Source organism: Leguminivora glycinivorella, chromosome 12, assembly GCF_023078275.1.
Source record: "Leguminivora glycinivorella isolate SPB_JAAS2020 chromosome 12, LegGlyc_1.1, whole genome shotgun sequence".
NCBI classification, from domain to species: Eukaryota; Metazoa; Arthropoda; class Insecta; order Lepidoptera; family Tortricidae; genus Leguminivora; species Leguminivora glycinivorella.
Genome location: NC_062982.1, coordinates 14,383,588 through 14,396,492, shown reverse-complemented (window position 1 = coordinate 14,396,492; position 12,905 = coordinate 14,383,588). Strand labels below are relative to the sequence as shown.

Here is a 12,905-nt window from a genome sequence, read left to right as displayed (position 1 = left end):
TTTATAAAAAAATTCCGAACCTAAAATCTAAATAAATTAAATTAATTAAAATTACAAATCTAAATTACACATCAATAACTCTGAACACAAGATCGGTCACAAATTAATGACATTACTAAAATAGTAAGTAACGGTAAACAATTAAAACTGTCCTAATAGGTACATTGGAACACAATAAATATGTGCAAAAACTGTAAATAATTTTCCTAAATCATTGACATAAGTACTGAATAAATTCTCGTTTATTAATCGTTTACGTCTACGAGTATTCAAATCAAATGACCGATATTTTTTAAACGTAGGCTATTTACATACTCGTAGTCAATTGTACTCGTATATGCATAAAAAATATTCGACGCATTATTGCATTTCTAAAATCTTTAAATTAACTGCTATTTAACATATATTATATTTACTAACCCCTTTCGCTATGAACTTGAAGCCTGACCAGAAATATATGACTACGCGCCACGTTGCGGAATTTAATTAGAATTTTTTTCTTCATACTAAACTTAACTGTCATCCCATACATTAGAAGCGCCCTCCTGACAATAGTCATATAATTATTTCTGGCCAGGCTTTATCACGAAAACGTAACACAAGTTTTCAGTTACTATTGTTTCCATGACAACGATATTGTCACTCAAACACAAATGAGAGTCCGGACTCCGCACACAAAGATAGCGTCTAGTTTATCGATAACATGACAACAAGAACCGGTCATACACCGGCAGTGACAGTTGGGAACGACGTCCGTGTTGCGCGGACGCATGATAAACACAGTGTGAATTATTTAAAACAAAATGGAATGGTATACTACGGAATCAGGTAAGATTTTATACTTATTTTATACATAAATTGTCTCATTCAAACTGATATACGTATCGTATTCATATTTTAAATGGTATCCACTTCTTATATTTTTATGTACCGATGTTTTTTGTAGTAAGTGGAATTCTTAATAGAGAATCCAGGTCGTATTGACATTCAAATGTATGCTGTAAACATGAACATCATTATTATTGGCGTATGTATTTATTCTTGATTTCAAACTTAGGAATAGGTACCTAAAAATCTAAATCAATTTAGATCAGATATTTTGTTAATTTGATGATAATTAAGGCAAACTTAATACATATTAATCTTATTCTATCACATTTATTTCTCCTGCTAACTTAGTTTATGTCACCGCCTTGTAAATTATGTGATATTTTTCACATAACGGTAGTCATCCTTTTGATTATTTTTCCAACGTTTTAGGGTATAAGATGATAACGATAGGTATCCGTAATAATATGAGGCTGATATAACTATCAACCTCATATTACTATTTATATTTAAAATGTTATCAGATAATAAAAAAAAACATATTGTACTTACTGTGTAGTAGATCGTTTCTACCTAACTGACCTAAATACCTTTTAAATAAAAATGTAATTTCCGTGACCCTTTGTCCTCTCACTGAGCCATTTTTTGCTTCGGTTCATGCTTTGGACCCGCTCGGTAACTAATTCAAGGAATTGGCTCAAGCACTACTTTTCGTTACTAAGGAGTACAGTGTACATTTAGCTAAAATTCTGCATTACAGGGAAATACCGTGTGGAGTCCCTGTCAGCTAAAACATCCCCTGGTGCATTAAAAGTAAGTTTCATTGAACTTCATTATCAACAAACTAAAGTATTTAAATTTCAGATTCAGATTCAGATTCAGATTCAATAGTTTTATTCATGGTAACCACAATTATTTACATAAGTAATTTCATCATTACAAAAGAGAAGAAAAAAAAAAAAGTATTTCTGGTTTACCACGAAATGGTCCCGCCTCAGCATAAATGCTGACCAGGGGCCAGCGCTGATCTTCCGGCGAGACCGGTTTGTGGGCCACGAACGCAGCTGTACGGCCTGCCCTTCCGAGATATCTGAACGCGCCCACAGTTGCGAGGCGGTGATCAGCGCCATCTGGACTGCGGACAGGTAAATTTCAATATTTTTTATCTATTTCTGTGTTGGAAAACCTATCAAAACCTAACATCGTAATATTGAAGAAATCGGGATGATAGCTGATTTGAGATTTTATTTTGCGTTTTTGACTCTAACATTGTAATCTTGGCCATGTCCCCAGCTGTGACCAAAGTAATGCAATTACCTACTTACTACATTTTTTTAAATCTTATAAATGTTAATGACATGGTAAACTGTTTCCGGAACTCTGAACATCTCGCCTACGCTGACGATACTAAAATATACAAAACTGTACCCTCGGAAGCAAATTGCCATGCATTACAGCACGATCTCGATAACTTTTCCCGTTATTGTTCTGAAAATCATTTTTTTTTTTAAATACTGAAAAATGTTACATAATAAGCTTTAATCGTAAACACGATCCGCTCATTTTTAGGGTTCCGTAGTCAACTAGGAACCCTTACAGTTTCGCCATGTCTGTCTGTCTGTCCGTCCGTCCGTCCGCGGATAATCTCAATAACCGTAAGCACTAGAAAGCTGAAATTTGGTACCAATATGTATATCAATCACGCCAACAAAGTGCAAAAATAAAAAATGGAAAAAAATGTTTTGTTAGGGTATGACCCCCCCTACATGTAAAGTGGGGGCTGATATTTTTTTTCATTCCAACCCCAACGTGTGATATATTGTTGTATAGGTATTTAAAAATGAATAAGGGTTTACTAAGATCGTTTTTTGGTAATATTGATATTTTCGGAAATAATTGCTCCTAAAGGAAAAAAAAGTGCGTCCCCCCCCCTCTAACTTTTGAACCATATGTTTAAAAAATATGAAAAAAATCACAAAAGTAGAACTTTATAAAGACTTTCTAGGAAAATTGTTTTGAACTTGATAGGTTCAGTAGTTTTTGAGAAAAATACGAAAAACTACGGAACCCTACACTGAGCGTGGCCCGACACGCTCTTGGCCGGTTTTTAATTATACGTTTTCAGGGAATAATATAACTCGAGTATCCTTAGTCAGAGATTTGGGTGTAACTTTGGATTCACAATTAAATTACAATTTACATATTAATAATATCTGTAATCACATCTTGATAATATCTGTAATTATGTTATACACTTGACACGAATAAATAATGTTTCAGGTAATAAAAGAAGCATTCTGCCAAGACGAAGCAGTGTCTATAGGAGCTGAAGTAAACAAAGATCCAGAGGCTCAAGAAGAGTTGTTAGAACTATGTGCAGATGCTGCTTTAGATGGCGTGTCGCTGGTAGCTGTAGAAGTCAGTACTGGAGATGTTGTGGCTGCAGCTTTTAATAAACTACAGGTAAATAAACTAACATTAACTATTTTGTTTATAAAAACACGAATACAAGACGAATCAGTGTCTATAGAAGCTGAAGTAAACAAAGATCCAAAGGCTTAAGAAGAATTATTAGAAATATGTGCAGATGCTGCTTTAGATGGCGTATCGCTGGTAGCTGTAGAAGTCAGTACTGGGAGATGTTGTGGCTGCAACTTTTAATAAACTGCAGGTAATTAAACTTACATTACCAAAATCATAGTTTGTAAAAAACACGAATACGAGACGAAGTAGTGTGTATAGGAGCTGAAGAGTACAAATATCCAGAGGCTCAAGAAGACTTGTTACAAATATGTGCAGATGATGCTTTAGATGGGGTACCTATCGCTGGTAACGGTAGACATTAGCAATAGTAACGTTGTAAACGCAGCTTTAATTAACCTACAGGTAAGTTTACTTTTAAGTACTATCCACTTACTTTTTATATGGATACAATATGTGCAATGGTCCAGACAAATTCAAATGTGTACAAAGATAAAGACTGTACACGATCAAATCCGGCCATGCATGACATGGAAAATTTTTTCCCGAATCCACATTTTAAAGTAATTTTTGTATTTTTATTAACTAGTATATCTTAAACTATATAATAATAGTAGCTATTCGTTGTAATGCACGAGTGTGAGTTTTCGCCGAATATAGTCCATAGTATATTTCATTTTTTGTCCAGCGTTTTTTGACAATCTTCACAGGCTTCCTATCCCACTTTTCACAATTGTAGTTATATTTTTTTAAAAGCCGTTTTACACGCATTAGAAAGTCATCTTACCAAAAAAAATATGTAAAAATTATGTAATTGTTATTGTAACTCATTTCGACATTTGGGAGTCAGGAAGACTTCCTACTCCAAGCACTGAATGTTGTTTTTGTATGGAGAGCCAAAAAGTGTCAAAAAGTCGAATTCAGTAAAGTTAGAAAACTTCAGAACTTTCTTAATCTGATTACAATCTGAAAAATGTTTACTATTGTGAAATCAGTATGTAATCAGGTATATTTTGGCTAATATAATTATACAATAAAAAATCTTTTTAACAGCATAGTTTTGTAAAGACTGCCAGAAGACAGTGGACAAAAAAATATTGGTACCATGAGGTATACACTGCTAAAATTCATAGACCAACTAACGTTTTGGTATGTTTATATCTTTAATTTGTAGGTTGATATCCACAAATTATATGGAAACGGTTCTGCTTGAAAATTAACTCTCTATTAAAAGATTTGCCATGTTATGTATGGCCGGATTTTATCGTGTACAGTCTTTAAGTACCTACAAATGCAAACGCAAAAGAAATTTAGTATGCAGTATGCACGTCAAATTACTAGAAACATGGAATGATGAATTTTAATTTGTCCGGAACACATTTAAATAGTTGAATGAGTACTGAAACTAATTATCTTCCAATACAAGATACTTTGTATGTATTTAACTATTTATGTATGGCTCTAGTGTAGGAACATTATTCATATTGTTACTAAATTCAATAGTGTTTAAATAACTTTGTGACCTTGATGGTTCATTAATTTTACACCTAGGTATGTCTATTAATAACAACAAAAACAGATCCCAGCACGAACAAAACAAACAACAACTTATTTTCCTCATATTTACCTACTCTAATGTAAGACTAAGGATTTTTACCCAGTGATTGTTACTATAAAAGAACCACAATGGATAAAGTAAACTTTTAACAATTTATTTCAGGTTCAGTCTTCCGACTCCACGGAGAAAACGTTTTTCGACGTATTTGTGGAAGAGCGATGTAACCGGCCCTCGTCTAAGTCGCTAATACAGTTCATGAGCAACGTTGATGCCAGATGCAATTTATTTGAGAAGTTGGTTCCTTTTTTTATTATTTAGAGTGCTCACTAGATAAAAAAACTGTTTAGTGTATTTTCTGTAATGTTTGTATAATCTAATTCTACATTCAATAGTTTGCATGTATTTTATAATTATTGGTGAGAACTTCGTTCACTATTTGAATTATTTACAAGTGTATGGTTTTTAGTGGTAGATGGGCAGGATATACAATACGTCAAGGAGTATGTTTACTTGGGCCAGATAGCATCCTTCGAAAACAGGCAGTCTGTCGAAATCGATAGACGTATCAAGAATGCCTGGAAGAGCTTCTGGTCCATGAAAGCGCTAATGAAGGGTGACCTTCCTCTGTGTCTTAAGCGCAAACTCCTTGACATGTGCATCCTGCCTATCATGACTTACGGGGCACAAACTTGGTCATTAACTGAGGCTCTAAAGTTGAAACTCATGGTTTGCCAGCGAGCGATGGAGCGTAGTATATTAGGTGTTCGTAGAACTGACCGAATCAGAAACACGGAACTACGCTCCAGAACTGGAGTTGCAGATGTGGGCGTCAAGACCGCTAAGCTAAAGTGGGACTGGGCTGGACATGTCTGCCGCATGCACCCGGAAAGGTGGGCCAAAATATTTACAGACTGGGACCCGCGAAACACCATAGACGGGGCAGGCCGGGGTGCAGGCAGACCAAAAAGGAGATGGCGGGACGACCTGGACGCATTCTACCCGAAATGGTGGGAAAATGCCAACAACAGGGTCGAGTGGAGAAAGCGAGGGGAGGCCTTTGCCCAGCAGTGGGACACAAAAGAGGCTAATTAAAAAAAAAATGTTTTTTTTTTATTCATAATAATATCTCTTAAACTTTCCTTAAAATACTTCTCAGTTCACTCTTCTCTCTTCTTCTTAAAATATTTCTCAAAATCATAAAATAAGTATGTACTCTTTGGGAATAAATAGGTAGATAAAATTATTTTATTAAAAATTCAATATCTTTTTTACTATATTTTCAGATACCAGACAGATTGTAGCTTAGAGATAATGTTTCTAGCTACTCTTCGGGAGCACAGAAATCAAAACCTTGGAACAATCCTTTGCAAACTATCAGTTGATCTAGCGAAGAGACTAAAAAACGGCCCGGTCTCCAAAATTACTTTAAATGATTTAGGATCTAAGTATTCTCATATGAAACCACGTGAAGTAACAAATAAAGTACCAAAGATTTGCCGAGCCATATGGACTGGGGAGTTCACGCAAAAAATCGGAGCGAGACTAGGGTTCAACGTCGAAGTGAAAGCCCTAATGAGTGAGTTCAGCCATAATGGGAAAACGTACGCCGATCGACTGGGTAATCAGGCTGCTTATTCAGAAGTTGTATCCTTAGTTTTAGATTAGGTTTAGGTAAGTCTTGAACTTTAGATGGTAGTCTTTAATAGGTGTGTAGTTAGGTAGACGTTATAAGTAACAGACGCGGGACGTTTTTGTTATTTTTCCGATATACTTTGTTATTATAAGGCCGAAATTGTAAATCTCTGACGTACATAATCTGTCTGTACTTTCTATGATTCTTGGTACTTACAAGGCTATTTGGATTTATCTTATTTAAGTAAAATTTTATAAAAGTAATTTAGTAATAATTTATTAAATCTACCTGACTAGGTACTACTATTTACTTTTACTTTCTTTAAATATGTTAATATCACGCACTATATTCAATTAATTCAATAATATATTATTACGTGATCGTTATGTTAATTATTGAGTTTTTTGGTACAATGTTGAAATGTATGATAATATTGGTGCCTATTTTGTTACACGAATAGAAAAATAACCTTTCTTAAACGATTCAATATATAATATGTTTTGGTCTCGTGCTTTTTCAGTCCTTACTTAAATCATTTGACCACAATTTCACCTGATGGAAAGTGCCGATGCAGTCAAGGATGAAGCATGTTCACCCAAAGAATGTCTTTTCACTCTTGATTTTTTGTAACATAACGAGTCCACCTGTAATTTGACCGTTATATACTTCGAATCAAATCTCACTAAAAGCATAAAATGATAAACACCTAAATCAAACACAATGTTCAGGAGAGAGCCAACGGTAGAAAATGGCGAATGGTGGGGAAGCAGCGAGGAAAGTATTGCGGTATTGCGGCCAATGACGGGTAACGTGGCTACACTATCTCTGCCCATTTCCGTCACTACTTTCCACGCCATCCGTCAAGTGTGAGGCTCGGTGTGGCTACTATGAGTTTTTAATGTGTTAGTCAATAGCGTAAAAGTCACAAAAACGCCCCCAAGTTATTATTAGAACCAAAATCTACATTCCTAGAGTTTATGTGACAAGCAAAATGGCTACACCTACCTAAACTACCTATTTTCCCTCGCTACTTTCCACGCCACTCGTCAGGCGCGTAGCCAAAACGCCATTACCGTACCGACATGCAAATAATTAGCAGTTCAGCAACAACCGGTATAACGCAATAATCGGTAGGTAGCCAAAGTCGCTGTCCAATACAAATCAATTAACAAGAACCAATTTGGAAGTTGGGCGATGCAATTAGTTCTACTATCTAATTGCCAAAACCTTTGTCTTCGCGTAAATCTGAATCCAATATAATTTGACCTATAGTTCCATTTAAACTAGGGTTTACATTAGGCCTTTTTATTTGGATGATGCGTGAGGTGAGCGTTAAGAAGAAGAGTGGTGTCGACCGTTTGAAGACCGTTCTACCTATTGACGGTTAACAGTAAGCTGACAAGGTAACACAATGTGTCATGTTTACTGTTAAGTGATTATTAGCAAAATTAGCATTAACGAAACAAATGTTAATTACCGTTTACATTGGTACATATAATTAAGAATAAGGTATATAGATAATATACTATTGTACGTCTATATTTTGTTTACCTAATACACGCACTTCCAAAATCGAGCTCATAAGCGAAAAGTTTGACACTGCCCTTAAAATATGTTTCATCTCTCTGTGTAGTTACTTAGTTGTGTCTTTCTAACTTAAGCATACAATGTAAATAAAACGCCCAATGTCTCTGGCAAGAAAACATATACAAGCTCTTTAAATATAAAAAAACATTTCCAAAACGTTCAGTTCAATGACAGAAACCATTTAGGACCACTTGCACCAACGAAAATGAACGAAATGAACGATGATGAAATGAATTTTATATGGAATTTGACAGCTGAAAGCCCACTAACCCCGAGTTAAGTAGTTGGTGCAAGTGGGCCTTACACTGTTATATATCCAAGTATTATATAAACTATATCATAAACACTACTAATGCGATTACGAAGACAAAAAATCTCTTATTTCATACTCCGATGACTCAGAAAATTAGGTACATATTGAAGAATAAATACGATTTCCTTTCAGTTTATCGGTAAAGTAGTCGTATGTTATGTAATAACAACACATCCAACAACGGTACATACAGGGTGGAAGGAATGTTACCTTATTTTACTTAGGTACTATCGAACCAACTGAATCATGACCCACCATACACTGAGAGAAATTTGCATTGTGAATTTAACAAGTTCGACTTGTTGCGGTTTATCCGTTTGAATCAGCCAAACGTATGTTTAAAACAATACGTGTCAGGTTGTTTTTATAAAATCGACTTGGTGATTCAAAAATATATTGCCGATTCAAATGACAAGTAGCTTGTTGTTTGAACCAAAGAGCACGTAGGCGCTATTTTAACCAAAAAACTTGTTGAACGAACATGAAAACTGGTTGTATTTTCTCTCAGTGTAAGCTCATTTTACCAAACCTTCTAAATGAAAGTAGATCGAAATTCGCTTGAAGATAGGATTTCCTTGGTGATGGACATAATTTAGTTAGTAGGTTTTTTAAAACGATCTAAGTGCATTATAAGCGATAGACCTTACAAGTTTGAAAATTTCAAACGAATTACCTATCTGCTAAAAGTGGGTGATGATTCGGTTGGTTCTATAGCACAGACATAAATATAACACATTTATCAACACCCAAACATAGGCACTACACTAAATAGTAGTAAATGAAACAGAAGGTGTGTACTCAGCAAAATATCGCGACTTAACTTGTTAAAACTAGAATTTGTGGCAACTCGTAAAATATTTTTTAAGGTATTATTAATTTCCACCCATTTTAAGGTATTATTTGTTTGCATTACACAGCAGACTGAATTATTTTTTATTTATTTATTTATTTATTTATTTATTATTTGGAGAACCAACAGCTTACAATTCAGGATAGATAATATAACCCTAGTAACAAACAGCCAATTATAGGTTCCCACCAGTAGTAACAGGTTATCAAACAAATGGTGGCTAGTACTAAATTACTAACTATGTACGTGTATCTCACTAACACGTAATGATTATTACATGTCTTGGAAAAGCAAAACTTAGAACTAAACTAATATATAAGTACATTAACAAGTTATACCGATATAGTATTCAACATTAACAATCTATATAACATGTTGTCGCTCGTGGCTTGCTCACTTAAGTAACTCGTCTGTCAAGATCCGTCTTATGGTAGTTATGTTGCTATTAAAAACGTCAATATCACGCTTCCTCGATAATTCATTTAAGCTTTTACCAGCTCGTAATAGAAAGCTATTTTTCCTATAGTTACGTGAAGTAAGTGGGATTGATAAGGGAGGGAAGTATCTTTTCGATCTAGATGGTGTATTGAAGGAAAGCTTAGCGAGCAATTCGGGACAATCAATATTGCCATTTGAAATGCTAAGTAAAAAGGAAATATCAGCAATATGACGACGTTTATATAATGGAATAAGGTGATGTTTTTTGCAAATATTTTCATAATTTGATGAATTATAAACGGTGTTTAGTTTAAAGCAGAGATATTTAACAAACTTTTTCTGTATACGTTCTATTCTGTTAATGTATATATTATAAGAAGGGTTCCAAATTTGAGACGCATATTCCAGTTTGCTTCTGACATATGTACAATAAAGGACTTTCATAGTTTTAATTTGAGTAAAATGTTGGCAACTACGCATAATAAACCCTAATGTCTTAGTAGCACTAGTTACTATATTGTCTATGTGACTATCAAATAGAAGCTTAGAATCATGGATGACTCCCAGTCCCTCATACATGATAGAGTTTCAAGCTCATGGTTATTAAGCTTATATGTAGTCGGGATTATATTGCGTTGTCTAGTGAAAGTTAAAGCAAAGCATTTGGAAACATTTAATTCTAGTTTATTAATTTGACAATATGCGACAAGTCGTGTAAGATCATTTTGTAAAAGGGTAGAATCATGTACTGAGCTAACTTTGGTAAAAATCTTCATATCGTCAGCAAAGCATAGCAACTTGGCAGACTGGAAGCAGTCACTGATGTCATTAACAAATATATTAAAAAGCAAAGGGTCCAACAACGATCCTTGAGGAACGCCACTGGGAACACTTACCCAGCCTGACATATAGTTGTTAATGACAACAGCTTGCGACCTATTATCAATATAAGATGTGAACCATCGCAATAGATCCCCATGAATACCCATATTATTTAATTTAAAAATTAGTAATTTATGGTCAATCCTATCAAATGCTTTGCTGTAGTCGGTGTACACTACATCGACTTGACTACCCTCAGACATGGCCGTAGTTACATAATCATTAAGGAGTATCAAATTTGAAACGGTAGACTTACATCTCAAAAAACCATGTTGAAAAGGACTAAAATAATTCTTAATTGCCTCATATACTTGTGAATAAACTAGCTTTTCAAGTACTTTAGCAAGTATACAAAGTTTAGAAATTGGCCTATAATTAGTTACTTCAGTTTTTGAACCCTTCTTATGAACGGGTGTAATATAGGCTGATTTCCAAATCGAGGGGACGTGGCAATCAGTGAACGAGCGCTTAAACAGGAGAGATATGGGTTTTACAATAGCATCCGCACAGTTAATCAAAAATTGAGCTGGCATGTCATCAGGTCCAGCCGATTTGGACGGATCCAATTTTAATAGTAACTTAACAATAGCATCCGAATTAACCTCTACATTACATATGTGTGAATATGGACTAACCACGGATGTGACCACTTGGTCGGTACTAGGTGCTGAAAATGTTGTATAGAAATAGTTAGAGAAAGCTTCACATATATCTTGGGCTGTGTTAACTAATCTATCTTCGTACTTTAAACAATTTGGTATACCATGTGAGCTAGAACGTGACTTAATGTAGGACCAGAACTGCTTGGGGTTTTTAACGATGTTGCTTTCGAGCTTGCGAACATAGGAAGTAAAGCATGACTGTTCAAGTTTTTTGACCCTGTCCCGTTGAAAATTAAAAGAGATTTGATCTGATATATTGCCATATATACGAAATTTTTTAAAATATTTAGCTTTCTCTTTGATCGCTTTTTTTAGTGCGGGCGAATACCACTTAGGAAAACTATCGTCATGAATTATTTTACTAGGAATATATTTAAGTCGCAGTTTTTTAAATATGGAATAAAAGAAGTTAACCGACTCATCTAAAGAGCGTCGCGAGAATTCTTCCTCCCAGTTAATCAAGGTCAGTTCATTGTTGATGGAGGGATAATCGCCTTTATTGTAAAAATATTTAATACGAGAAGCGGGTTTTAAACTGCTTATTTGTGCGAACTGAATCGAGACTAATATTGCTTTATGGTACGGGTCAATCGGTACTAAAGGGTCCAAACACTCACTAACATGTACTACATCATTTGACAGGACAAGGTCTAATAACTTTCCGTATTGGTTTAGAATATCATTATACTGACTTAAGTTTAAGGTGTTTAATTCATCAATCAAACAACACTCATCATTAGTTTTATAGTTCGAGGGCACCAAAATAGAATGCTGACGTGTCCATATTATATTGCTCATGTTAAAGTCTCCTATTATTAAGTATTTATCATCACATCCACGCAACACAGCTTCACTCAGGCTATCAAGGAAATTAGATAACTGCTGTGAGAATGTATTACCCTTATTTTGCTTACATAAATATAAAACACACAGGTGCAGTTTAATTGATGAGTTATGCCGGCCCTTAATAGTCAAAGTTACCCATAGATCCTCAGCCGATGATTGGTAGGTAGGCTGCGGAATGGCTGCCAGTTCCTTACGAATTGCTATAATTACGCCACCTCCACGATTTTGACCGGTTAAAAGCGAATCTCGATCACGTCTCCAAACGACATACCGATCATCAAATAACTCCGTGTCTAGAACTCCATCTAGTAACCACGTCTCTGTTAATAGGATTATGTCATAAGATGCAACTAATAAGTTTCGATAAAAAATTGAAGTTTTCGACCGAAGTCCCCTTACGTTTTGGTAATAAATAGTAGGATAACTCCCTCCCCCATCATTATTTAAAGCCATTTTAGTATATATTCAACGCAATAATAAAATAACAACAAAATAATCGAGCTGCGTAAACAGTGAATTGAATTAAATAAGCATGAAAGGTAAAGTAACTTCGTTTGTAATTGATAATAAATGCAACACAAAGTGGAAATCGTAAGACATAAGCGGTTTCTAATAAGTGCGAAAGAGCGAGTAATTAAGCATAATTTAAGTCGATGCAAGAAAGAGACAAATATAGTTAAGTGAGCATGCCATGAGCGGTGCGCCTGGAATGCGAATAGCGATAAGCCATGCGCCCGACAACGATAAGCGACCGGTCCAGCCGAGCCGGCCCGTTCAGTGATACTCAAACTTTTGCATACATAGGCAAGACTGTTAGCAAAGATTGA

The 12,905-nt window shown here is 35.0% G+C and overlaps 1 protein-coding gene across 1 annotated transcript; it reads left to right on the top strand.

The window, feature by feature from the left end:
• The first annotated feature begins 726 nt into the window (after positions 1-726).
• LOC125231765 lies at positions 727-6,749 on the top strand. Its single transcript, XM_048137336.1, has 5 exons — positions 727-828; positions 1,589-1,641; positions 3,109-3,291; positions 5,030-5,160; positions 6,151-6,749. Exons 1-5 carry the CDS (start codon positions 804-806, stop codon positions 6,530-6,532), a joined length of 774 nt encoding a protein of 257 aa, XP_047993293.1. The 5' UTR covers positions 727-803; the 3' UTR covers positions 6,533-6,749.
• Positions 6,750-12,905: the final 6,156 nt, after the last annotated feature.

Coding starts and splice junctions, on each gene's coding strand:
- LOC125231765 (XM_048137336.1), top strand. CDS start 804: ATGGAATGGTATACTACGGAATCAG. Junction 829..1,588: donor ATGGTATACTACGGAATCAG/GTAAGATTTTAT, acceptor TCTGCATTACAG/GGAAATACCGTGTGGAGTCC. Junction 1,642..3,108: donor CATCCCCTGGTGCATTAAAA/GTAAGTTTCATT, acceptor ATAATGTTTCAG/GTAATAAAAGAAGCATTCTG.